This window comes from Poecilia latipinna, unplaced genomic scaffold (genome assembly GCF_001443285.1).
Source record: "Poecilia latipinna isolate Pla-1442-1.1 unplaced genomic scaffold, P_latipinna-1.0 Scaffold837, whole genome shotgun sequence".
NCBI lineage: Eukaryota > Metazoa > Chordata > Actinopteri > Cyprinodontiformes > Poeciliidae > Poecilia > Poecilia latipinna.
In genome coordinates this window covers 99,741-126,648 of record NW_015113453.1, presented here as the reverse complement: position 1 = coordinate 126,648, position 26,908 = coordinate 99,741, and the positions used below count along the sequence as shown (strand labels likewise).

General features: G+C 38.2%; 4 protein-coding genes across 5 annotated transcripts; 1 reads left to right on the top strand and 3 right to left on the bottom strand.

Moving 5' to 3' along the window:
• Positions 1-630: 630 nt before the first annotated feature.
• On the bottom strand, positions 631-2,450 carry znhit3 (zinc finger, HIT-type containing 3). 2 transcript variants are annotated; one of them, XM_015047626.1, is made up of 5 exons: positions 2,278-2,450; positions 1,628-1,659; positions 1,486-1,551; positions 1,048-1,125; positions 631-965 (listed from the first exon to the last, which is right to left on the bottom strand). In XM_015047626.1, the coding sequence occupies exons 1-5, from the start codon at positions 2,370-2,372 to the stop codon at positions 775-777; spliced, it is 462 nt and encodes a 153-aa protein (XP_014903112.1). In that variant the 5' UTR covers positions 2,373-2,450; the 3' UTR covers positions 631-774. The 2 variants fall into 2 exon arrangements, with proteins under 2 accessions (XP_014903112.1, XP_014903111.1); XM_015047625.1 differs by having other exon boundaries at positions 1,048-1,128; positions 2,278-2,443.
• Positions 2,451-2,884: 434 nt separating this feature from the next.
• On the bottom strand, positions 2,885-3,935 carry LOC106956652 (nuclear transcriptional regulator 1-like protein). Its single transcript, XM_015047627.1, has 2 exons — positions 3,604-3,935; positions 2,885-3,192 (listed from the first exon to the last, which is right to left on the bottom strand). Exon 1 carries the CDS (start codon positions 3,860-3,862, stop codon positions 3,632-3,634), a length of 231 nt encoding a protein of 76 aa, XP_014903113.1. The 5' UTR covers positions 3,863-3,935; the 3' UTR covers positions 2,885-3,192; positions 3,604-3,631.
• Positions 3,936-6,287: 2,352 nt separating this feature from the next.
• vkorc1l1 (vitamin K epoxide reductase complex, subunit 1-like 1) lies at positions 6,288-14,964 on the top strand. Its single transcript, XM_015047623.1, has 3 exons — positions 6,288-6,616; positions 11,606-11,715; positions 14,557-14,964. The coding sequence occupies exons 1-3, from the start codon at positions 6,426-6,428 to the stop codon at positions 14,781-14,783; spliced, it is 528 nt and encodes a 175-aa protein (XP_014903109.1). The 5' UTR covers positions 6,288-6,425; the 3' UTR covers positions 14,784-14,964.
• A 6,564-nt stretch (positions 14,965-21,528) lies between these two features.
• LOC106956649 (beta-glucuronidase-like) lies at positions 21,529-25,248 on the bottom strand. Its single transcript, XM_015047622.1, has 3 exons — positions 24,952-25,248; positions 24,381-24,516; positions 21,529-23,684 (listed from the first exon to the last, which is right to left on the bottom strand). Exons 1-3 carry the CDS (start codon positions 25,231-25,233, stop codon positions 23,533-23,535), a joined length of 570 nt encoding a protein of 189 aa, XP_014903108.1. The 5' UTR covers positions 25,234-25,248; the 3' UTR covers positions 21,529-23,532.
• Positions 25,249-26,908: the final 1,660 nt, after the last annotated feature.

Sequence of the window (26,908 nt, the reverse complement as noted above, 5' to 3'; positions counted from 1 at the left end):
ATAAATGCAAACATTTATATTCACCCTGAAACGGTACTGTGTAAACTACTTTTTTCACATCTTTACCTTACCTTTTACATGCATATTATCAACCAAATTCAATATTTTGCAGCATACAGTGCTGGTCTGTCTTAGAAAATCTCTATGAAATACATAGAACTTTGTGGCTAAATGCAGAAAAGCTATATTCTTCTGATTCACTATATGCATGAAATGGATCAACTTGATTTACCATTTGTGGTAATGTTGCTGCTCTTCGAAACCAAGTCTTTCATGTACTAGATTTACTGCCTGTAAATGTAAGATGCAATATACCAAAGAGGTTTTTGTTCATGGATTTCTGTCTGGAAAAGGTAGCTGGTCTGTAATGAACTTTCCAGTTTTTAGCCTGCATAAAGCACTCATGAACAGCTTTGACTCAGAATATGTAAAAATGTTACTTTTCGTTTCATTCAGATGCAGATTCATGAAAATGTCATTTATAATTTAGCCCAGACAGCTGGTTTTGTCAGGTACAAAGGGATCCATGTATGCAAACTTGAATCGCACAGAGTCACAGTTCAATGTTGATTTGTAAAAAATATTTTATATAAAACTATTAAACGTCAATAAATTACTTGCGCATATGTGTTTAATCAATAATCTATGAAAACTTGAGCCTTTATTTGAACATTATTTACATACAGCGTCATTAGAGGTAAATGTTGCTATACAGCGTGTTTGTTATTGTCCGAAGAAATATCAAAAACTAGCCGCACGTGTAATTTTTATAAATCAGTCACTAGAAGATAATGCGTTGTCTTCACCTTCAACAACTTTTAAACACCGATCTGCAAACTCAACAAACAGAGGTTCCTGCATGGCGGCCTTCATGGCGGACGCTTTGCTCTCTGCGTCGTCAACGGAGCGCAGCAACTGCCTCAGGTGGGGGTTGCAGAGAAGATCTCTGAGCTCTGTTGACTGACCTGTAGGAAAGCAACACGATCAAAACGCTGACACATTACCATCCGTTTAAGTTGACAGAGAAACGTAAAACTGGATTAATACCCAACAACTGGAGCCTCTGCGGTGGCACTTTGTCGATGACGTCGTCCTCATGCAGGAGATCGTCCAAACTTAAAGGCTCTGCTGAGAATTTAAAGGAACAAACATAAAACGTATATAAATTTGACATTACTATTATCTGGTGCAAAAAAACATGTTATCGTTATTCTGGAAGGATGTTCAGTTGTTTCACTTTGTAGGCATTGAGAACCGTGCCTCAAAAGATACATCGATGTGTTTAATGGCATAGCTTTTCCTCTCTCACAAGGAAGAAAATTCATCTCTTTGGAAATATTTTAAGAAAGTAGAAGTGGATGAAAACGTAAATGTAGCACATTTGTTATGATTAAGTGTAAAGCAATTTTCCAAAATAGTTTTTACAGCAAAACAAATACTTAATAGGCATTTTGGAGAACAATATCAGCGCTTTGGAATTATTACCAGATCCAGCAGCATCTTTAGATTCAGGATTTGACGTAGCGGGCTTCTCAACAGGAAGGCAGGAATCTATGAAAATAAGATGACTGTCAATATCAGATGTAAATGCACTGAATAAAAAAGTACAGGATTTAGACTTTCATACCTTTGTGTTTCTTGTAACAGCCAAGCGAACAACTGAAAAGATTACAAGACAAAAAGGAAACAATTCAATTAAATTCAATCAAAATTTTAATAAAGACACAGTATCCTGGTCCAAAGGGAAAGAGAGGGAGAAAAAAATAAACAGTTAATTATGAGATATCTGATACATTTTACTCCAAATTATTCTTGAACTTATAATTGTGAACGAATATTAAAAGAATTAAAAAAAAAAACCTGGCCCATTCACACTTATTTTTCTAGTTCAATAGTAGTAAGTTTGACCCAAACCGGCTCCTGTACCATGTGTTGAAGTTTCTATGTTCTTTTTTTAATGTATTATAGCGATGATACATTAAATATTGGGGAAAATAACAGAAACAACGGTGACATAATATGTTAACACTGACAGGTTTAATTATCTGCATGCTGTAAGTCACAAACTGCTTAGGTTTAGCCTTGTTTTTATCCACAGTATTCTGACACGTGCCTCTATTTTCATTTAACAGAAAAATATAAAGTTGTGTCAAAAAAAATGCGAACATTTATAAACTCAGATTATAATAAACTATGTTTAAGTGTTTTTACTTATGCTAACAAAAACAGCTAACACGTGATAAGCTATCCCGCAAGCATGTAGACGCGTTTACTTACTATCGTATTTTGCAGCTTGGACATCTGTATTTTGGAGGCTGTTCGCTGCACACACTGCATATCTGCATTTTCCTGGCAGGTACAGAGCTAAACATACAACAAAAAATACTAGTTTTGTTGCTTTTAGTTGACCGGGGTAACAGAATAAGTAGTAGTTCCGGTTGAAAGGATTGTCCTTCACAATAAAAGCATTAGCTTCCGTTGAGAAAAAAAAAATAATGATTTCAAGTGTTACTGAATCTCTCACTTATTTTTATAACATTTGAACTTATTATTTATATTTAGACCTTTTGTCTCATTTTAATCACTGAGTATTAACGCCAGAGCCAATCAACGGCTGTAAGAAGGAATTATTTTTCAATTTCCGTTGGAATCATCCTAATAACTAAACTTTGTTCACTAATGACTGTATTCAGTATAGTGCTGGATTTTTTTTAATGGCATGTTTAATCAATGATTATTAAACATGCCATTATTTTGTTGGACATTTATTTATTTATGTTTTACTTTTAATTAAGACACTAGATAATTCAAAATTCACGTTCACAAAAGCCTTTTTACATTACCTTCAAAAAAAAGGAAGATAAAATAAACCAACCAGAAAAAAAAAGTTTAAAATTAAGACATTTTTATTTCATTAAAATACAGTGTAATACCGTCGTCACCCACGGACCCGGCCATATTTATACAGCAAAGTTAATCAAGCACGCACAACTGACCTATAAAGCTCAAAACTAAATGTTGTTGCACAGCTGTAACATGAGAGGGGTGGCTCCTGTTACAGGGCAGGTTAGCAACGGAGTGCTGTCTCGTGACGGATGAATGGCTATGCCCTCAATGTCACAGCCTCCATTTGCTGGATCAGGAAAGGTAGAGACTCGTGGCCATGGTCAACATGAGAAATCCAACTGGTCTGCAGGAAAACAAGTGATAAATGTTTGAATTAGACGTCTAATTCAGAGTCTACAAGAGCAATAATCAGACTTCATGCATGATAAACACGACGTTTTTATTTGTCAAGCTGTGAAGTTGCCTGAATGCATTCATCTGCAGATGTTTCACATTTAACATATTAGAACTATATTAAACCAACAAGCCTCGTCATAAAATAGCCGCGTCAACATAATAGCAAATGTTCAAATCTGAAGTGGCATGATGTGATCAAACAAGACCAGCTGTGTTCTGCCAGAGATCAGCTCAGACATGCGGCCTGTGCACTGCAGCTTGACTAGTCAGCAAAATATCTGCATGGGGAAAACAACAACAACAACACATCGCTTCCCTATTTAGATCGCTAGAAGGGATCATTTCTACTACGATTCTCACCTAAACATCCAGAAAAAAAACAATGGCATCATGAGGACGCGCTCTTGGTTCTTCTGCGCTTCATCTGGCTGTTGTGATATTTTTCAGCGATCTTCCTCTCGTGTCCAGCGGGGCAATGGCGGTTCGTGTTCAGCTCGATCTCCCTCTTGGTTCTGCCCTTGCCGCCGGCGTGGCAGGAGTATTCGTGCAGGTTGTAGTAGTCGTACTGATCGTAGTAGGCCTCCTCGAAAGAAGCCAGTCTTTCCATATCTGTCGCCATTTGGAGACGCGGAGTAGCGGCTGTTTATCCCCGCAGTCGGGTCTGGGAGCAAGTAAACAGATGATGTCACTCTTTGTTTATATTCGCAAAGTCACGTGATAGCGCCTCCTTCTCTTTGGTAGTTATTATTATGCTGTTATTACTGGTGTGTCCTAATGTGAAATTGGATATCTTTTTTTATTTATTGAATTAATAAATAAAAAAAACAGACTTAAAACAACACGTGCAGCTGTTAAATTTTGAGAGCTACAATTGCACCTAACGCATTGCAAAAAGTAGTAATACTTGTTTCACAGTTTGTAATTATTAAATTAAAAATTCAATGTGAATTATTAACAGTTATAAACTAACCTAATTGTGATTTTATTCACAAGTAAAATGATAAAAGTGAAGTCCATCATTAGTAGTGTTTTACATCTCCTACAGTTTTGCAAATCTAAGGACTTTTTATTTGCTGAAAGCACATCATATTGAATGTAGAGTGTTTGTGAACATCAAACTTCAAGTCTTACAGTTTCTAAATTTTGACTGGCACGTTTTTTTCTCATATTAAAATGTTTTGATCTGGTTTATTTCATTGGACCTCTGACTGTATGCTTAGTGCCGCTATTGTGCTCCTCGTCAGTTCGCATCAGTTCTTTCCAGTACTGAAAGAAAAGCAGAATTGTTATTTCTTCATTATGGGAGGGATAATTTTTACCAATTGGCTCACACCCAGTTTAGGGGTATCCGGGTAAAGAAGGCTGAATACAAATTCACAGCACACTTTTATCATTTACATTTATAAAACTGTTACCTTCCACTTCTCAAATGTTCACTATTTTTGTGTTGGTTTGTCACATAAAATCCTAATGAAATACATTTAAGTTCAATTGGTGAAGCAGTCCATAAACATGACTGAAATACAAACTTGCTTTGAGGTGCAACACAAGCTGTCATGGTAAAAAGAAATATATAAATGGCTCTGTCTTGGACTTTCCTAATTTTCTTTGGAAAACTTTTTCTACATAGTCGTTATTATCTTGTTTTCCTTTACTGCATCCTTCTTTTTTTCCTTTCTAAGTTTGTTCATGTTGCAGGTTTCTTCCTTCTAAAAGGAAGTCATTCCTCCTCATGTACTCAGGATGGTGGAAACAGCAAGTAAAGAAGAATTGATTCAATCGGTTAATTCATCGAGTTATGCTTTATTTAATTGGATTCCTTGAACTTTTTAGAACTTGCTTCGGAAACTGTTTGTTGTGAAGGGACTTTAGTTGTGCAGTAGCACCATGGCTGAACTGAAACTCTCAGCTTATTCCTATCTGTATTTTCCTTACATTTCACAGCAGCCGCCATCGTTTGCATGATGAAGCACGCAGGAAGGCGGTATAATGAGAAGCAGACAAAGGAATGTAAAGAGGAAATTCACAACGCAAGGTGATTTTAAGGTAGAGGAAATAATAAGAAGGAAGTAACACTCATAAATAAAACCATCCATCCATCCATTTTCTAACACCGTTGTCCCTTAGTGGGGCCAGGAGGTGCTGGTGCCTATCTCCAGCGAACGTTTCAGGCGAGAGGCGGGGTACACCCTGGATAGATCGCCAGTCTGTCACAGGGCAACACAGAGACAGACAAGACAAACCATCCACAAACTCCAGTCCTCAAGGTCTGCTGTCCCGCAGTTTTTAGATGTGCCACAGGTACAAAACACTGAATTGAAATGGCTTAATTACCTCCTTCTTGTGTAGAGGCCTACTAATGACCTAATTATTCTATTCAGGTGTGGTGCAGCAGAGGCACATCTAAAAGTTGCAGGGCAGCGGCCCTCCAGGACTGGAGCTTGACACCTGTGATTTAGAGAGACCAATTATCCTGACAGTCATGCTTCTGGACTGTGGGAGGAAGCCGGAGTGCTGCAAGGCAACGATGCAACCAAGTGCGCCACTGTGCAGCCCCACAGCCAAAAGAAAGTATTACTATTTGATTAAAATACTTTTTAACTAAATAAATGAATGAATTGTGAAATTTATCATGAAGAGAGACAAACACAATTTTGATTTCACTGTATGTCCTCATTGTATGTTTCTTTGCTCCCCCCCCCCACCAAACATTGTGGTAACTGTATAGTTAAATTACAGACAAATTGTCTGAAGTGCAGATAAAAAAAATAAAATTCTTTGATGTGATTAGTTTTATATGCAAGGCAGCCAGACTGGATTATGAGGTCTCCATTATTAAGTTCTGAACTCTAAGAACCTTTCTGTTTTATTTTTCCAACATAGAAATAAAAGTTTTACTTTTGTTTTATTTTATGACACAATTAAACAAAGAAGAAAAGGTCCCGTTGGATACTATTTCGAAACGACTACCAAAGTGGTGGCACCCCGGGAGGTTTGAGGTACTGAAAGCGGCATTTACAAAATAACAAAACTACTCTCAGCCGTGTTGCTTGCCAAAAGCTAATTGGTAGCGGCCCGCCCCTCACGGTGTGGCGCGTCCTGACGCTTTTCCACGTCGCAGCTCTGCCTCATAGGCGAACCAGCTGCGTGTGTATGCGTGTCTCCAGCTAGGCCAGAGAGTGATGGCGGCGCCCGTCCTGAGAGTGTCCACCCCTCGGTGGGAAAGAATAGCCCGGCTTCTCGTCTGCCTGCTGGGCATACTCCTTTCTCTGTATGCGTTTCACGTCGAGAGGGAAAAGGCCCGGGACCCGACTTATGAGGCCATGTGCGACGTCAGCAGCTCCATCAGCTGCTCGAAAGTGTTCAGCTCCAGGTAATTTGAATTCAGCAAAGAGCGCCTTCTGTGGCGCTCAATGAAAGCTGGCTGCTATTGTGGCAATCTGGGAAGGGTTGCGCGCTTTAAACTGTCAAATGCACTCCGCTAATGTTTGACTGCTGCCTTGGACGGCAGAGGCTTGACTGTAAAGCTGCCTTTTTTTTACTGCAGGGATGCTGAAAGATATTTGCTAGGCAGAAAACCTCCAGAAAGAAGCTCCCTGCCTGTAGTTAATAAGCACAACATTAGCTATTTAGCTTGGCAAAGCTAACGTTGCTAACCGCTAGCAAACGGGCTACCGTAAGTTACTTTTAGCCGGCTTTCTTTTAAGTGAATAACGACGGATGAATAATTTATGAATTGTAGTTTTCTAACATATTTAACCCAAACTTTATCTGCTTGGTGAGCGTAAAGAAGAGGTGGTTTGAGCTTATTGAAATGTTTGTATTGTTGGAGTACCCTTGGCTAAAACTAGAATTTCTTGTGGTTCAGGCTTTTTAATATCGCTGTATTTCGTTAAATAGACGGCGCTCACTTATTCTATTGTCATTCGTCCCCAGCTATCAGTCTGACCCACTGGTGGAAGCGTTCACACTGGACAACTGCAGAAACGGAGAACAGTCTCTGAGCATAATCAGGCTCTGGTGCCAGTTACACATACAGCCGCAACTCAGCTGATAGTCTGCTGCTAACTGGACTTTGTGTTGTTTCTGATTGGTTTAGATTGTCTTTAAATGTTTGCTTCATTGTTCAACTTAGGATTACAGTCTTCAGGTTCAACATGAAGGGGTTTCTTTCCAAATTCTAAAAGAAATGCAACCTGTAAGGGGGAAATAAAAATCAGTTTTAGATGGAATGGTTAAGACTGGAAAATACTCACTAATGAAATGATTGTAAAACTTGCCAAGCCCAGTGTTTGGGTGCTAGTGCAGTCATTTATCCAGCAGTCCGTTGTGTTTTTCAGTTAAATGTTCAAAGATGGCAGGAAATTTGAAAATATTACTTGATGATTATGTGTCATTGAAAGATTGAAGATTAATACCCAAACAATGACTAGTCTTAAAAAATGCAAACATTTAAAAAAAAAAAAAACATTTTAAATAAGTAATGCTTAGCCTGGTGGGGACACAAGTAAAACCTGTTGGCCTACCAGGCTTATAATACACTGAGGGAAACCCTGACTGATTAAAAAAAAATCTGAGAATCAAAACATGTTTAATTCTTGTCCCATTATCTGAAAATTGAAATATTCATTTCTGGAAATAGCTGTTTGCACAACATTAGCTTGTTAGCAATGTTGTTGTTGGCACAATATACTTTTTTTTTTTTTGTGCTAAAATAAATACTGTTTTAGCGATAGTGCTTGGTTTCAGACTTGATACAGCACTGTCATTTTTGTCACTAATTAATGACTTCAGTTTCTGAAGTGACCTATGTGCACTGATTAATTTAAGATGGGGGTGTCCAAAGGGCCGGCATCCTGCACATTTTAGTTCTCTCCCTGGTGGTAGCAGCAACCTTTTCAGGTCTTCTAACGAGCAATCATTTGATCCAGGTGTGTTGAACCAGGAAGAGAACTAAAACATGCCGGCCCTCCAGGACCAACTTTGGGCACCACTGATTTAAGAGTTTAAGTGTATGTGCCAAACATGTATTTTTTTTTATTTTTGTCACTGTTTAATTCAGGATAATTTAATCCAGATTTGCAGGGAAACAATCCCCCACTTAAAAGCCAGATTTAGTCCCTGCCTTCTCGGTTGTTTTGCAGAGCACAAATGACAAAACCCAGCTTGGCAGAATAAAAGGCCACAATGTCTCTGGAATGCAGACTGTTGAAGACTTGTTGTTTGATGAGTTGCATTAGTCCTGCCCTCTTCAAACCTGAAAAAGTACCCAGCCGGAGGCATTTCCTTGTCAGCCGAACTTTCTCAGTGTGAATGCATGGTTACCTCAAATGAATGAATATATAAAAAATGATGCCTTGACCTGCCTGTAAAATATAAAAGCATTTGATGTACTTTCCAGGTGCTTATGAGATGGAATATTACTTTTTGTCATTTTGCACTTAATAGAATAGCACTGGAAGTCTAGTAAGCTGACATTGGCCTGTGAAATTGTTGCCTTATCTACTATTCTGCAGGCAGCTGATTGACTGATATGGCATTCACTGCTTGTAGTTTTTCAAATGAATATTTTTTACCTTCAATAAAGTCATGGGTAACTTCCCTTTAGGGAAATTCCCTTGACTGTCCCTGACAAATGGCAAAATGTAATGTTTTTTTGTAAGCAAAGGACAAGTGTTGTAGCCTTATTTTAGCCAGCCAGCAGTATGCAGTCGAACTCCCCTAAAATCCTGCAAAAACTTCTGGTTTCTCCAGGAAGTATAGCATAGGAATGCTCTGATTGAAAATTTGAATATTTTTTTAAAATGGCGGTATTTGTTGATTCTGGAAGTCTGCCCATGAATCACAGTAATTTACATAAGGGAATCTCTTTATCAGTGTTCTATATTAAAGTGACTACCCATCAGGTGGTGATGTAAAACATGCTTTATTCACAACAGGTTATTTTTCTTTTAAAGGTAGAAATCTTTCAGTTTATATAGCTCCAATTTCCAACAAATGTCATCAGAGCACTTTACAAAAATGATTTCAGTTCAATTACACGTATATTCAGTTTGATCTCAGCTATCAAACCATACAGTAAGCTCAATTAATTATTCAAAGTAGCTTAAAAAAATTTTTTCAAGCAGATTGCATCAAGGCACCGACTTACAGAATTCACTCCTCCTGGACGAGCATGCAGAGCTTGTGGTGTTGACTTTACAGCAATCCCTTGTAATGAACATTCATGTAACAACAGTGGAAAGGAGAAACGGCCTTTAACAGGAAGAAACCTCCAGCAGAACTTGACTCAGGACAAGCAACCATCTGCCACAACCAACAAGTGGTCTGCCACAACTGATGGCTGCAGTGCAACATTATTAAAACTAGCAAACTTGTGACGCTGTAGTTTTTTATACATTTTAAATTGCAGTTTTTAAATAAACTTTTATTCTGCAAGTATTTCCTTGTCAGCTAAGCGATTTATAAGAAAAACTTGGCTTACAAGGAAATGCTTGTCAGCAGTTCATACACCTGTCACAATGAATGTAACAGATGGAACTGAAATAGCTGACATAAACTGATGAGATAAAATACAGGAACTAACTTGACTTATTTAGCAATAAAATAATTGCTTTGAGGATTTGGCTTTTTAAACTTGCATGTCACTCTAGTGGTACTCGGACTCATTTTGGTGCTAAAAGGTAAATATTAAGCAAAATAAGATTGAAATTCTAACCTGAGTGCCAATGAAATGCAAAGTTAAGAGTGGGCAACTTTTACGGACACACCCTTTGAAGTCGAATTTCTGACTTGTAAGGTTGAAGCTAAGTGCACTAGTGATTTTTTTTCTTTTCAATAAAATAAGTCAAGTTTATTAAAGCTTATTTCAATAAATCAGTATCTACAGCCTCTGATTGAATTCCATTACTGACTAATCGTAGGTAATCCCAACAATTAGCAAAACTTTCTGGTTTTCTGACTAGCAGCTGATGTAAAACTCAGTTTGGCTGAATGCTGTTCTGATCACAGTTGAACTGATTTTGGCTACTTCTGATATTGGATTCAGATGGAAACTTAAGAGAAGTGTAATGGAGAATATTTCGAGAACCCTTGTGGAAATTGAATTTGGAAAGAAGTGTTTGACTTCTTAAGCTGCTGCGGCAAACGCCTCTGTAGAACAACAGAGGGAGAATGGGGAGTTTGATTCAAGTTATTTCTAAATTATAAATGGTAGTTTTGGGGAGAGGTGAAGTCTACTAGATGCTGGCATCATTGGATGTTTCAATGAGTTCAAGGAGCCTTTTATCACCAAAGGTGTTGCTTTTGAGCATAATTTCTGGTTCAGAACAGTCATTATGATTCCATCCGCTTTGTTAAACTTGGATGTTGGAGGAAATTGGCGCACGGCACAATGTTTTGTAGCATTGAGTAACTTTGTGCTGTGTGAAGGACACAATGTCACCATGTGTTTACTATCGAACATCTTCTGAGTCAAACCCTGATTTGTGTGCCAGATGTCTTAAATTTTAATGGAATCCTTATGAGAGTACACACACTCTTTCTGGTTGCCTGTGTTTGTTTTTTTTTTTTTTTTTCTAGAAACTATTTCTGACTGCAGCTTTGGTTACCTTTTACATAAAATATATCGCTACATGCATATTTTATTTCCTAAAGTGCAACATCATAGTGTTCCTTTTGTAAATTGGAACACAGTGAAGCTAAAACTGATGGAGGTGTTTCTGTCTCAAATGGAAATTGTATATATATATATTTTTGTACAGTTTTGGCTTAATTACCTCTGAAGTTTCTCTTTACAAAATACCCCTTTTTTGATTCTGTGTATCTAGGTTAACGATTAATCGATCACTAAACTAGTTGGCAATCGATTAATTGCAATTTATCTGAATTGTTTCAGACCAAATTTAAATCGTCACAAATGGACCTGGTGAACTCTAAAGTGTAAGTTTTAATTCATGTGACCATGAGTTGGTCAAATAGTCTTGGCTCATGTTTTAAAGATCAGAAAGCTTTCCAGGCTCAAGTTGGAAGCATGTTTTAGCACAGCTCCACCTTGAAAAGCACATTGTTGCTCAAAGGTATTCCAAGTTTTTCAGGAAGTGAGGTCTACCTGAAATTCCTTAAAGGAGGTGGAAAACCCCCCTTAAAGAAGAAAACAAGTTTAACCACTGGTTAACAAACCACTAATTCTGTCCATTTTGCTCTCCAAGAATTCCAGGAAGTTGCATCATTCCCTGACTGCAAGGACATGTTTTATCATTGTTACCCACAGTGCTCAACTTTGTTTTGTTGGATTTCCTGAAATAAAATTGTCCTCTTTGGTGTTTTTTTTCTTTTTTTTTTTTTCTTTTTTCTGGTCTAGGTGGGGTCGAGGATTTGGACTCCTGGGCTCCATTTTTGGGAACGATAGTGCGCTGAACCAACCCAACAGTGTCTATGGGATACTCTTTTATGCCTTTCAGCTCTTACTAGGTAAGATGCAATTTTAGTTGACGCAACCTGCTGCGAGCGCAGCAGATTCGGGAGACTTTTCCTCTCGCTTCAGGCGCCGCCTCTGCTGAATCTCCCACCTTATGTTGCAGCTAAATTTGACCCAGATGCCCCCTGGAATAATATCAGACCACCATATGGAAATGATATTTGTCCTTTTTAAATCTAGGGTATCTAATGAAATGATGGCAGCATCAAGTGGGTTGACCTCTAGAGGTAAACGTTGCTGTTGCTGAGCCATAATTCTGAACATTTCTCCTCATGTGCAGCTTGTTTGAACTTGAATGCTTCTTTGTCACAGACACTTTGTCCTCCCATCAACACACACAGTGTGTTGATGGGAGCTATGCTGGTAGACTCGCTCGGCAACCTGGGCTTGACGCCAAACAAGAGCTTCTTTTTTAAGCCATATCAGTTACCTCATATGTGACTGAAACAACAGCAGCTCAGTTCAACCAAGAAACATGGGGAAATGCTGAAAACTTTGATTATTCCCATTTCCTTTGACCTGTCCAGAGAAACATATTGGCACCCCTCTAACTTTTTGTCATGCAACTACTATAAACTTCACTTTTTTTCCCCCCACTTCAGTAGTGGATAAGGGTGGGCAATTGTAATGACAATAAAAATTATTATGAAATTTATTATATTAAAACATTCCTATTTAAAAGAAGCCTCTTCAGGATGCCACTTAAAGAAGTGTGATTTAAATCATTAAATGGCTCGTATTTTTTTTAATTTCTGCCATTTGTTGTAGAAACGGTGCAGAAAATCGTAAAAATAACGTCTGTTTTTCTTCAAACATTAACTGAAGTTTATAGTGACACGATAAAAATTCTCATCGTGAAAATAAATTTTTTTTGATGTTTGGAAAAAAAATGACGCACGACTTTCATAAATATTAATCTGACAGTCTTGTGGGATATGTTTTTACCAGCTCTGCAGTAAAAACATATTTCCGTGTCTATTGAAAAGGAGAGCATTTGCAAACAGCAAATAAGTATTGCCCACAGAGTTCTAATTAGATGGACGTCTGGGCTTTGACTACACCATTATTACAAAGGAATGTGCTAATAAACCCTTCCATTGTAGCCCTGTTGACATGTTTTCCTCTGGTGTTGCCCTGTTTTAGCTTCAGCCATTTTCCCACAAACACTGACCTGCTTCCCTGCCCCTGCTGAACAAAAAGCATCACTCCTTCATGTTTTCTACCTCAGATAGAAACCTTTAATTCTGGCCTCATCCTGTTGGCTCTGACTACGCCTCTGCACAAAAGTCTCATTATTTGTTTTGCTGTCTTTTTTTATTGCCTTCCTTTGTGCCGTTGCGACCTTGTGGCAACACTTTAAAAACAATCCATAAACGGCTCCATCTCATCACTTCTGTAAACGGTGTGATGCTTTGTGACGTCGACGTTCTTCTTCTGCACATGCACATCGCATTGGGTACATAAACTGTTCAAGCAGAAGTCTGAACGACCACGCAAAAAAAAAAAAATCAGATTTCATCAAAAGCAGTGACGATTGAGCATCAAGATCTGCTGTAAGAATGTAGCCTAGCATAAGCTTTGAGGCCTCTGGAACAGCTGGATTTTTACTGAAGTCATTTATTTCGGTCTGATTGCTTGCTCTGGATTTTATTTAGGGGAATCTGATTAAAGTGGGTTGAGTGCACTCCACGCTTTTAAAATTCACAATTAAGTCTATCATATGAGCTTACAATAATCCTCATTGGTCAAGAATATGTTTACATATTAAACCTTGTGAATCCAGACTGTGCAAAGTGCAGCTTTAAACGCCGATCATGTCAGTGAATGAGGCGCTGTGCTGCTCCAAACAGTTATGGACCTCAGTGTTGATCAGAACGCATAACGGTGGTTATTTCAGGGATAAGTAGCAAAATACCCTAAATGTCAGCTCATTTTTATTCTTTAATTAAGGCTTACTTTGTTCATACCTGCTAATATTGTCCTCCCATTAACCCTACTCAATTAGGATTGAGTGGATTAGAGCTGCAGCTAACGATTATTTTGGTAATCGAATAATCATCTAAAAAAATAAATGGCATGGCGTGCTGTGGTGGTGCAGGGGCAAAGCACAACCCATGTATTGAGGCCTTAGTCCTCATGCCGGTGGTCACAGGTTCGATTCCCAGCCTGGTGACATTTGCCGCATGTCTTCCCCCTCTCTCATTACCCTCTTTCCTGTCAAACTACTTTCAAATAAAGGCCACTAGAGCCAACAAAACCTTTAAAAAATGGCACATACAACATATTTTTTATTTAATCACAGAAGATGCAAATAATTAAATTCCCTTTTAAGTAAGAAAGGGAAGTTAAATCTATGCCAGTTGGAGTTTTTGCTAAAACCTATTTACAAATGTTTTTATTTTAAATTGAAAAATTTATACATTTTTTTGTACAGTTTTGGCTTAAATACTACTCTGAATATTTTTTTTTTTTTTTTAGTTCCAATTAACAATCGATTACTAAATTAGTTGACGATCATTTCAGTAATCGATGAATCATGAATAATCTGAATTGCTTCAGCCCCAACACGGACCCTTCAGGTTTAGGTGGATTCTTGTGTGAATTGAACAGAACCAGTAATTCCCAGCTGTTGCAATGGCCTGGAGGAAACCCAGACTTCAAAGTCTGTGACCATGCTTCATGTGAATGTCATCACGAGGAGGCGCTCGGTACAAAAGGAGAACTGTCTGAGGCCCGATGCCTCGGCGGAAAGCGCAGACTCATCAGCTTTGGTTTCTTTTTCTTTTCTGTCCCTCTCTGCTCAGCTAAGCTTCTGTTTGTGTTTCTTGCCGCAGGAATGACCGTCAGCGCAATGGCTGCCCTTTTCCTCATGACGACGTCCATCTTGTCGGTGGTGGGTTCGCTCTACCTGGGCTACATCCTCTACTTTGTCCTAAAGGACTTCTGCGTCATCTGCATCACCACATATGCGCTGAACTTCATTCTGTTTATCCTCAACTACAAGCGACTGGTTTACTTGAATGAGGCCTGGAAGCAGCAGCTTCAGGTCAAGCAGGACTGAGTTGCCGAGAGGAGGCACGAATTCAAAGTCAAAGAGAAAAAAAGAAAAGCAACCTGATGACAAAATATTAAAAAAAAAAAAGGAAAACGTAACGCAACCTCTGAACTTTTGACTTGCCACCAGGAGACCTTGCTTCCAAACGATGTTTATTCTGCTGTGTGTTGAAAAAAAAGTGAAGAAATTTAACTTAAATGTTGGGCCTGACATCTCAATATTGATTGCAAACACTGAAGGATTTGTAAGTGAAAGATGGCTTTTGTCCCTTTGAATCTCCCCCCTTCCCCTCCATTTAACCTTTCACTTATGGGCTCGGCTGTCTGCGTGTGGGTTTGGGTGGAAAACACAACGCTGCTGAGGTGGAAGTACCCGCACAAGACACAGCAACGGAGGACAGCTCTGGTCTGAACAAAAAAACGGATCGCAGACTGGAAAAAGTGGAGACGGGACATTAAACGGTGAAATTGACAGATCATCTGTACTCGGAGGTGAGCAAAAGTCCCAAAGTCGAAACACAACGCCCATTTGGTTACAGTGTAAGTCTGCAGATGAGGTTTCTACAGCAGGTTGAGAAGAGGATGATGCAACGATTACCATTTATAAAGGATGATTTGTTTTTTCTTCCATGTTTACACTTTGTAGTACATTTCTGTTTTTGTTTTTTTTGATGAGGACCACTAAAATAAAACATGGGACAATGTGAGATACTGTGTGTAGATCAGTCAGATTTTTTTTTTTTTTTTTTGCAATTCTGTAAATAGCTGCTGAGCAATACACCGGGCTAGATCGTGGCATAAATGACAAAACCCCAACCAATAAAAGCTTAAACCGTAAGAAGATGACAGATCTGTAAGGTCGGGGTGGATGCGCTCGGGACTTCTTCCTGCTCCATAACAGCCTGGTCGGGCTTGCAGTTCAGACAGCAGTCTTCGTTTTAGACGTGGAAGTAATTGCATCAGAAACAGATCTGCAGGTTTCTTCTCACAATTTGCTCAAAGGCACCCTCACTCTTATTTTTTTTTTTTTGTCGTGTGAAAAGCATTCCTGACCACCACACAAGTGGGATTCTTTGAGACTTATGTGCCTAAAGGAGTGTTAAAGTGAATTACCTTTTTGTTTTTGTTAAACATTTTAGTTTTGGGGGAAATCGGGAGGGAGTTGATGTCGACACCAATTTTTCCTCATTGTTTTATCGTCACAGGGGACATTTTGTTCTTGTAAATGAAGAGCCTTGGCATGGGCCGGTGTGGGACTCCTGGTAAAACCACCACAGTATCACAAATTTCAGTGTTTATGAAGCAGAATATGATCCCTTTTTTTTCGGCCCCTGTTTTTTTTTTTTTTTATAAGAGTAACAATGCTACTAAACTAGCTGGGGAATCAGTCAGCCTATCTGCAGTTAGCTTCCAAACAGAAATGCCACTTGTAGTTTGCCAACTTGTAAGAAATGAGCAGTGTTGAGCAGTAGTTTATAGGCAGAGCTACTTTAGTACACTTTCAGCCTGCTGGCTGGCAGTGTGTCGCAACAGTTGCGAACAGCCAAGGAAAACTGGTCAACTAAACACATTTTTTGGTTTGCATTGAGGTAGGCTAGCATTAGCTGGTTAGTCAGGCTGCCTGCTCGGGTAGCTCACTAATTTCTCCTTCAAAAAAGTTCCCAACCCCATTTCTAACTCTCCATGCAACGCTCAAGAGTGTCCCAGATGTCACGGTTGGACAGTGGGGGTTGGGCTGTCCTGTCAGACCGTCAATTCCCGAAACCACACAAACTGGTAAAGACACTCTCCGTGGGATAAATAATTGGACCCAGTCTCTTAAGACCATGTTAGGGTTAAGGTAGCTGACTGGCTTTGTTCAGCATGTGTGGGAGGGGAAGCGTTGCATTTTTTTTCCTTTTTTGACACAATCTCTTTCTTTGCCATCTCATTAAAAGAACCTGAATCAGGAACACTACACCAATACTTTATTTTTATTTTTTTTAAAGTACCTTGATCCCGGTAACCGGTCCATGCCTGGAAGATACCGCTGAAGTGTTTTGTCCCTCTTGTCATCTCACAAAGTAGCAATAGGCTGCTACACTGTGACCGTCTGCACATGGGGCGGAATGGCCCACTGGCAGAGGCGACTTCAGCCTCGCGATTGCACTAAAAATCGCCTGGCTTTTGCATACGGTTGGTGGGGTGTTGGTTGAATGGTCACAGGAAAAAAAAACTAGTGCACTGTTGTGAACTGCACATGTGAACCAAGGAGTTAGATTTACTAAAGAACTAAATGTTGCGTTTAAGCCATATGTGGATTGTTTTTTTTTTTTGTCCTGATAAGACAACCAAGTCCCTCACTGTTTTAAATCGCACCAAGCTTTAGATCTAACATAGTCTGGTGAAAGCAGAACTAGACTGCTCTATGGAGAAAGCAGATGTAGCTTCTAGAGATTCATTTTTCTTCCATCCAGAGGTCTTTTTTTTTCCCTCTTCACATGGCCACAACAGTCTTACACTTTCAAAGATCTGTAACAGTCACTGTAATAAATGTAATGGTGTGATTCATCTGTGGTAATAAACCATCTCGCCTATGGTTCCCTTAGTACGATTTGCATCCTTCCTGTTGTAAATGAAGGGAGTGTTGAAGTGCTGATTAATGTTGAGCTGTGCTTTCAGTGACATGCTTCTAGAGACGAATTGTGAAATCATTGAAGTAATGAATCTATCCTGGCATGTTGTGACCTGTGCCCCTGCTTGTTTCGGTTTATTGTTGACCATTTTCCAAGGCAAACGCAATGTTTTAGCCCCAATTATTTCCCCCCTTTACATTCCAGGCACACATTCTTTTATCTGCAGACCATAATCCTGTCAGTACTTATGAAAAAGGCATGAGCTGCTCTGGATTTCTCATGGTATAAGCTGATGTAAAAAGGCCACAATATCAGTACTTATACCAAGATTTTTCACAAACAATATGTAACAATTTTAAACAGAAAAGCAATGATTATTAGTTTTAATATAATTTAATCAGTTGTCTTGTGCTGTTTTGACAAGTATGGAAGGATTTTTATCCTTTCTCTAAGTAAGGATGAATATTTAAGTATTTAATGTTGGGAATTTCTGGATTTTATTGCTCATTCCATTTTTAAAGTTATTACAAATTCTGGAAAAATAAAATTACATGGATTTACTTTTATGTGACATCGGGTTTGTGACATTTTGAGGATTTTTTTTTCCCTCTTTTTATTGCCAGATGAAACTCATTCAAATATAAAGAGCAATTTCACCAAATTTTTTTGGGCCTCTGCCAGCTTTTTTTTTAAAAAAAACCAGACCAACATTTGTGATTAAAGTTGATCTTAGAATTGAAAATGCTTCACTTTTTTTCCAATATTTTTCTGAAATTATGGTTTTACTATTTACAGAAACTGATTTTAAAAGATTTAAATTCAGGATCATTCAGTCCAGACTTTTCAGTATTATGCATTTTAAACTGTCTAGATGCCATACAAAATGTGAAATAGCCCTTTATCACACTGCCAATTCACCGTGTTTCATGATCGCTGAGGGTTAAAAACGGAGCATATAAATGAACTAATAGGCGATGATGTGAAAAATCTGTAAAATAACTGAAATGTAAATGTCATGGGAACCCTCAGTAATTATTTCGAAACAAACTCAAGTAAAAATACTTCATCAAATATTGGAAGAAAAACAAATTAGCTGGTTTACTACACGGGCTAGCTGCTCTGCTAGCTAGCCTGACGTTAGCTGCTGACGCCAACTGTGTTGTAAAGTCTAAGAATAATTGTTAGTTTCCACATGAGTGCTTGTGTTACTTTGCAACTGGAAACTGTTTCAAACTGACAAATTAATCTTTTATCTTCTCTTTCGTTCTTATCTAGCACAGCTGGTTAAGCTAACTAACGGTGCGCCTCAACAGGCGCGGGAGGGGAAATTGATGCGGGAGAAACATTCAATCTGGCACATTCTGTGGTATCATTAAAAGGCATTTAAAGTGTAAGAATGGTGCAACATCAAATTTTAACATAATGTAATTATGCCTTTTTAAACTTGAACAGTGATAACCAGCCCATGTCAGCTTCTGAGTATTTAATTTTGCATTGTACCAGTCTGGGTGGGACTCCTTATGGTCTATATGTAGCTTTTTTATGTCATGTAGAAAAGAATGGGAACCAGTAGCTGCTTGACATCCGTTTGGTTTTTGTTGCCCATTTTGGAAACATTATACGTAAAACCAATATCCATCTTCATAAGGAATGAGCTTATAAAAAGTATGGCTTCTTATTTATTTTTCTCAACACAAAACTGACATTAAGCTGCCAGGCTCTTCCTGGAACTAAACTTGGGTCTGGTCGTTTTTACATAGACCAGGCTGTGCTAAGTGTGGAGCCACTCATGCGAGCCTCCTTACACTAATTCTTAAAAGTGACTTTGAGGAAAACACAGTTAGGAATTGTTGGGCATAAAGGATCACTTTGTTGTTGGATTATTTGATGTGAGTGATCAATTTTCCATTCTTATTAATATTTATTTAGGCCTAGAGGTATAACTGCCATTTTAGTTGCATCACTAATGCCAACAAAAGTGCCTTCTGTTTGACCACCCGGCCTCGAGCCAAAGACGAGCAACAGTAACAGCCTTGTAAGAAGAAGTAGTGCACCAGGCACTTCTGCTTGCCTTCCTAAGGATGGAATCACAGAAATGGGAAATTCCCAAAGATTAACATCCAGTAACGTTGCAGTGCAGAAATGTGTTCACCAATTGCCAGACGGAAGACCCTGTCAAACCACTGTCGTTCATTGTTTTATTGTTCCTAAACCCCACCATGTAATTCTCCTCTTTTTGTCTAGATAAGAATGGTTTGTTTCAAAACAGTACACTGTTCAAATGAGATTGTAATTTTTCTTTGATTAATTTTGCCCTTTAGCTGTATAGACTGTTAACATTGAGTTATTTTAGTATATAAAAAAAACAAACAAAAAAAAAACTAAAGTTGAGGGGCTGGAGGGCTTGGAATTCATGTGTCAGTGAAAATTGTTTATTAAAATTCTTTGTGGAGGAAAACTTACTGGGTTTGCTTCTGTATTGCCACATAAGTTTTAAAATGTTGTATTTTCTTACATGGAAAAGTGTTACACTAATGGTAGTAATGTGCGGAGAAAAAAAATTAATTCATATATCCCAAAATATAAAGTGGAGCTAATTTGAACCTGTTGTGTTGAAATGATCTACCATTAAAACATTCCCTCTGAAAGTGTCATTTTTAATCATTTAAATAAACAGCAGTATTGGCAACATAATTCATCAGTATATCATTCAGCACAAAACAGTTTCACAGTACTAAACTAAACTTTTAAAAACAGAGAGAGCAACAATTATTCCTACAAATGGCAACATATGGTTTTATACTTTTGTAATTCTACAACATTTAATAATAGAGTTGATGTAGAAAGATGTCGCACTTTAAGTAAATGTGCCTCTTGCGCAGAATATTAGCTGCCTAACTAGTCAGGCTATGTGCTGTGAAACCCAACCTACAGGCAGCTGGTTACCAAATATGCCATTAATATTTGGTGGGGGCAAACCCACCCAATTCCCTGACCATGATCATTTGAAAATATTTTTTACATTTTGAAGAGACATTTCAAATCCACAAATTTTGAAAAATCTCTAAAATTTCTAATTCTTGTGTCAGTGGCACCCCCCAGAAAATATAATTTTAACTTACGTTTTATTTTACAAATCAGTTTATTGATTTGTACATTTATGTTTTGGTCAACATTTTTCAACAATGGGCCATGACCACCCCCGGCCCACCCCTTGAGGATGCCACTGTCGTGAGCGTAAAATGTGTTGTATCCACATCACATTTCAGCCATCTGACCAGCAGTTTGTAGTAGAAGGTAGAGAAGGCGTCACACTATTGTATTCTGAAGGCAAGAAAAACAAATATGTTTTCTAGCATTCAAAAAAAAAAAAAACTTGGCAAAGAAGGAACATATGGAACATTTAAAATGTTTTAAACTTTTACCATGTTGCTGGTTGATCTGCATTATTCTACCTTAATTTTTTATTCACTTATTTAGAAAGGTTACATCCATCTTTCACCACTAACAAAAATAACACTTGGAGAGAAACCTGCTTAACTTGGCCATGCCTTGTGAGATGTTGAGCCTTGAGTTTGACATTTCTTTGGAAAAATCGTCATTTTCAAAAAATATATATCTTTAAGATTGATGATACTATTTTAACCAGGTTGTTGACATGACCGTCTTCTAACTTGAGATTATGTTCATTTCTTCCATTTTTAATTCAGCTTTGGAAACATTTAAACATTTGCTTCAGGGTGTTATTGGGCTTGTGAAAGAAACAAATGTTTCCCCTGTTACTTGATGCAACGTAGCAAAACTTCAGCTGTGTGAAACATTACTGTGGACTTTGGGGAAAAAATAAAAAGTTACTCTGAATGATTTGGAAATAGTTTCTAAAGCAAAACCCATAAAGAACATGTGTGAGTTTAAACGGCTGCTGTCAAAGTTAGAAAGGAATAATATTTGCCCGGCGTTGGTGGAACTTTTAACACAAAGGTCAGAGATCAGATGAGGGAAGATACACTGATAATAACCGTGATCACGCCACCAACAATAGTCGCGTCACTCTTGTTAACCCTTTAAGCATCATGCAAACATTTAGCCAGACGTTAGCTGTAGAAGAAAACGAATGACAGAACCTGAGGGATAAACGTAGTGCCATTATATCGTCTTTATTGCAGTGATTCAGACATAAAATGACTTCTTTCCTCTCAATTTAGTGAAATCAAACGTAACAATCAGATTTTCCCTTGCACTGTAACATGACATTATTGTCAGTATAAAGTTAGACTGGCATATTCCAACAGAAACTGTGTCCAAAGAGGAACCAATCATTCATTTGTCCAGCAATAAAACTGATTAGAAAAATATTGATGGAAAATGATCTAATAGTTTATTCCCTGAATACAGATGGATGGAAAATAAGCAAAGCTACAGTCAGATCATGAAACTGATCTATGGTTGATTCAGAAAATTAACAAAAACAACACAACTGAATCTCAATTTGAAAAAGGTTTTAGTACAAATGGAACAGGAAGAACAACAAAGCTGAAGACATTTTTCTTTGATCCTTAAAAAAAATGGAAGTATAACTAATAGGAGCAATTCAGACCCATTGAATTTAGTCTGCATGACTCAGAGCAACATGTCTACACTCAGCCTTGATTTGCTTAGGCAACTGTGACTTGTGCTTCTCCAAATACATTTACATCATTTTCTTAGATTTGCAAAGCAAACACGGTTTGAGTCAGGTGACAATACCGTGAAGAACTCTAGACCAAATACGGCAGGTATTTCATCGTTCATTTCATTTCAGATTAATTTCTTGATCCCCTCCATCCTATATATAATAAAAAAATAATCTTGTTTTTGTTCTAGTTTACATTAGCTAAAATGACCTACAAAATGTAATATTAGTGAACACACACTTTTCAGAAGCTCATTAGATGAGATGCTCACCTAAATGCTCTTAGAGCGGCAGCTTCTGATGGATTTAACTTAATTTTCTAAAGAGTTTTGTCAAACTTTTGTTCTGGTTTATTCAATCTTCAGAAAACAAAGTTTACAAAGTCAGTCTTTTGCATCAGTATTGGAGAGTCAGTTATTGTTTCTTTATGCTGAAGACAGTTTAATGGTCCCACCTATAAAGCTAAAATTATCTCCAGCTGATATATTTGACAGACAGCTCAACAACTCTGGCAACAATTGTGCTGGGGTAGAGAAAATAAATCATTAATCGCACAGCCCCAATTACATACAGAAAATGCTTTATTTCTGTTTAAAGTCTCAACTTTTACCCAATAATGTAGAAAGCCTTTGAATTTGAGAGATCTTATGATATCAGCACTGATGACTCACTGGGGTAAATCTGGACCGACGCCACGGCTACTTCCGTCTGTAATTGAGCCAACTCTGCTCTATATAAAAATCCTGCGTCGCTTGCATATTACAAAACTGACTGCAAGCGTGAAGCTGACGATTACGTTTTTTTTAATACAGCACCAAATTGGAAAGAATATAACCACGAGGCACTTTATGGAAAGAGAAACATCCATTCAGTCAAATCACTCAGATTCAAAGTCAGTGCCATTGATCCTAGTTGTAATAAAAAGATTGCATCAAGTCACATACATTCATTTTTTTCTGGATGTGTGTGAAAACACAACGCTACAGGCTGAGCATGTTGGAGGATCTGTCCAGTGTCTTCAGTGTCTTTGGACTTGAACATGAAGGCAGCTTTGCCTGTTCCACTCTCCTCTGGAAATGTTCTAATCAAATCCAGGAACCTTATTTAAAGCAGATTTTAAGGCTTTCCTGTGTTTTTGTGATTACTGTTGCCGTTTATTTTCCTCCCTCATAATTCCTGCCTGCAAGTCTCCTTAGTGGTAGATTCCAGCAGCTAATAAAGGGAACTGAAACCGTTTCTTATTGTTGTATCTGGCATTTCTTTGTTCCTGTTCTTGTTTTGTTTTCTTTAAAGAAAACTCAATAAAGATATTTAGAAATACAGCAGTTTATACAATCACAGAGACACTGGTGGAAAAACACAAAAAAGGATGGTTTAACTAGAAGAAGGACCTTGATGTCATTTTGATTAGACATGATTTTCCGTATGGCTCCAGCTGTCCTGCGGGGCTAAACGCTTGCGTTGGTCACTCACAGTGGGCAGGGGTACTTGGTCCAGAGGGGCAGGGTGCCAGTTTCATTTGCCAGTCTCCAGTATCTCTCCTTGAGGATGAATGCGGCAGCTTTGGGTTGCCTTTGCCGAGTAAAGATCCCCTTCTTGTTCCCCACCACACGCGTGATCCCTGCAAACACAAAGATCAACAGAAATATTGGAGAAGACTTTAATAAAAATCTTAGCATTCACGTGTATGAAGAAAAAAGCAGGCATACAAACTTTAACTATAGCCTCTGTATCAAGGCTACAAGCCCAGATCCTCATTTGAAGAAATTTAATTTTCAGTTTTAAAACGATAAATTAAAAAAAATTGGAGATGCACCTTAAACTCATCTGAACAAAACCCTTCAGATGACCCTGCAACTACAATGTTATTTTAACAGCAACACTCTTCGGTGTGGATGTCATTGAGTGAAGACTCAAAGTTAGCTACTTTCAGTATTGGTGAAATCCAAGGAAGAACCAAAAATTTAAACGGTTGTCTAAGTCATAACGAGATGCGTCTGCACTTCAGTCAAACAGATAAAAGGAAGAGGCTGGACAGAAAAAAAAAAAAAAAAAAAACACTCTGAACTGTCAACACTCATCCATCTAAGAACGAGATGGATTTAGAAATGTTAGCACCCGTTGGAGACTCTTCAAACTAAAGTACATTGACTAGGAAGTACAAACAAACCTTGTTTTACAGAAGGTGCTCTTGCACAATGTTCCCTTTGCTCCTAATATAAATAATGGCCACACATGGCAGGCAGGCAAGCAGAAAAAGTTTTAAAAGAAATTATATTTAGCTAAATTCTAATTAAAAATCAGAGCTCTGGTTCACCTTGTGTAGTCATGAAGTCAGCAAAGTTCCAGATGAGCTCGCCGATGACGTACTTCTTCCTCTTCTGGTCGAACACGCCGTGGTACTGCTGCAGGACCACTTTCTGATACTCCTCAGTAAACATCACCGGGGGGTCCTGAGCGGAAATATGACTCAAATATCAAATGGCTTGTTGCTATGGTGATGAAAAAAAAGGTAAAATCCTTAGCAGACCCTCTCAAACAAAAATACGAAAGATTACATATTTAATGGGTAGGAATGGCATAATACGGTTGGGCTTTTAATTATGTGCTTACACTTGTTTTTCAGATCAAATGAATTAGTGCCCAATTTAAAATAAAAAACTTTGAAACAAAAAGTCTGGAAAACGTTTCTAATCCTCAGGATCCAAATATGTTTAAATGTGTTGGTTTTCAAGCATTGAAGCCTTTAACAATCCCACATTATTTTTAATAGGGTTGCAGTCAGAAAAAAAAAGCAAAGAGACTAAAACTTCTATAAAAGTGTTAAAATGCATCAATAAAAAGGCCAGAAACGAAGCCATTAATGGCCTGTGGGTGTAGACGCTCACGTTATGAAGCCCTGGCACGACATCGGCTCCGTACTCGCTCTGGATGATGGGCTTCTTGTACTTCCCGTACCAGTCCTCAAACTGAGTGTTGAGCTGGAGAGGGATGACCTCCACGTGGCCGGGGTCGTGGTACCAGGAGAAGTAGCTGTTCACACAGATGACGTCCACAAAGGGAGCCTGGAGGCGGAGCAAATTAATGTTTAATAAATACAAAAACAATACAACCTCACACACAGTCAGGATTCTTAAATTAAAAGTAGGTATTTTTCTACGTACTTCCATAGAATACAATCATTGATTGTTATGGAATAACGACACTAAGGGTTACTGATCTAATGTCACAATTATAAACTTTGCTGGATGATAAATTGTCCCAGAAATTATTGAGATAAACGATAATCTCGTCGTTTTGAGACCTTATTCACCTGATAATGGCATAATAAGTGTGTCCTCTCAAAGATCAACTTTAATTGTGTAAAGAACACCTGGTGCAGGAACTGGAAGATATTTAAAATGTAGATAAAAAAAAAACAAAAANGTGAAATAGCCCTTTATCACACTGCCAATTCACCGTGTTTCATGATCGCTGAGGGTTAAAAACGGAGCATATAAATGAACTAATAGGCGATGATGTGAAAAATCTGTAAAATAACTGAAATGTAAATGTCATGGGAACCCTCAGTAATTATTTCGAAACAAACTCAAGTAAAAATACTTCATCAAATATTGGAAGAAAAACAAATTAGCTGGTTTACTACACGGGCTAGCTGCTCTGCTAGCTAGCCTGACGTTAGCTGCTGACGCCAACTGTGTTGTAAAGTCTAAGAATAATTGTTAGTTTCCACATGAGTGCTTGTGTTACTTTGCAACTGGAAACTGTTTCAAACTGACAAATTAATCTTTTATCTTCTCTTTCGTTCTTATCTAGCACAGCTGGTTAAGCTAACTAACGGTGCGCCTCAACAGGCGCGGGAGGGGAAATTGATGCGGGAGAAACATTCAATCTGGCACATTCTGTGGTATCATTAAAAGGCATTTAAAGTGTAAGAATGGTGCAACATCAAATTTTAACATAATGTAATTATGCCTTTTTAAACTTGAACAGTGATAACCAGCCCATGTCAGCTTCTGAGTATTTAATTTTGCATTGTACCAGTCTGGGTGGGACTCCTTATGGTCTATATGTAGCTTTTTTATGTCATGTAGAAAAGAATGGGAACCAGTAGCTGCTTGACATCCGTTTGGTTTTTGTTGCCCATTTTGGAAACATTATACGTAAAACCAATATCCATCTTCATAAGGAATGAGCTTATAAAAAGTATGGCTTCTTATTTATTTTTCTCAACACAAAACTGACATTAAGCTGCCAGGCTCTTCCTGGAACTAAACTTGGGTCTGGTCGTTTTTACATAGACCAGGCTGTGCTAAGTGTGGAGCCACTCATGCGAGCCTCCTTACACTAATTCTTAAAAGTGACTTTGAGGAAAACACAGTTAGGAATTGTTGGGCATAAAGGATCACTTTGTTGTTGGATTATTTGATGTGAGTGATCAATTTTCCATTCTTATTAATATTTATTTAGGCCTAGAGGTATAACTGCCATTTTAGTTGCATCACTAATGCCAACAAAAGTGCCTTCTGTTTGACCACCCGGCCTCGAGCCAAAGACGAGCAACAGTAACAGCCTTGTAAGAAGAAGTAGTGCACCAGGCACTTCTGCTTGCCTTCCTAAGGATGGAATCACAGAAATGGGAAATTCCCAAAGATTAACATCCAGTAACGTTGCAGTGCAGAAATGTGTTCACCAATTGCCAGACGGAAGACCCTGTCAAACCACTGTCGTTCATTGTTTTATTGTTCCTAAACCCCACCATGTAATTCTCCTCTTTTTGTCTAGATAAGAATGGTTTGTTTCAAAACAGTACACTGTTCAAATGAGATTGTAATTTTTCTTTGA

What these genes read in the sequence shown, in the direction of transcription:
- znhit3 (XM_015047625.1), bottom strand. Translation starts at nt 2,372, where the DNA reads ATGTTTAGCTCTGTACCTGCCAGGAAAATGCAGATATGCAGTGTGTGC. An exon ending in CCAAGCTGCAAAATACGATA is followed by an intron (nt 1,660 to 2,277) that starts GTAAGTAAACGC and finishes TAATCTTTTCAG; the next exon opens with TTGTTCGCTTGGCTGTTACA. An exon ending in CTGTTACAAGAAACACAAAG is followed by an intron (nt 1,552 to 1,627) that starts GTATGAAAGTCT and finishes TTATTTTCATAG; the next exon opens with ATTCCTGCCTTCCTGTTGAG.
- vkorc1l1 (XM_015047623.1), top strand. Translation starts at nt 6,426, where the DNA reads ATGGCGGCGCCCGTCCTGAGAGTGTCCACCCCTCGGTGGGAAAGAATA. An exon ending in TCGAAAGTGTTCAGCTCCAG is followed by an intron (nt 6,617 to 11,605) that starts GTAATTTGAATT and finishes TTTCTGGTCTAG; the next exon opens with GTGGGGTCGAGGATTTGGAC. An exon ending in TGCCTTTCAGCTCTTACTAG is followed by an intron (nt 11,716 to 14,556) that starts GTAAGATGCAAT and finishes TTCTTGCCGCAG; the next exon opens with GAATGACCGTCAGCGCAATG.
- LOC106956652 (XM_015047627.1), bottom strand. Translation starts at nt 3,862, where the DNA reads ATGGCGACAGATATGGAAAGACTGGCTTCTTTCGAGGAGGCCTACTAC.
- LOC106956649 (XM_015047622.1), bottom strand. Translation starts at nt 25,233, where the DNA reads ATGGAAGTACGTAGAAAAATACCTACTTTTAATTTAAGAATCCTGACT. An exon ending in TCGTGCCAGGGCTTCATAAC is followed by an intron (nt 24,517 to 24,951) that starts GTGAGCGTCTAC and finishes ATTTCCGCTCAG; the next exon opens with GACCCCCCGGTGATGTTTAC. An exon ending in TGACTTCATGACTACACAAG is followed by an intron (nt 23,685 to 24,380) that starts GTGAACCAGAGC and finishes TTGTGTTTGCAG; the next exon opens with GGATCACGCGTGTGGTGGGG.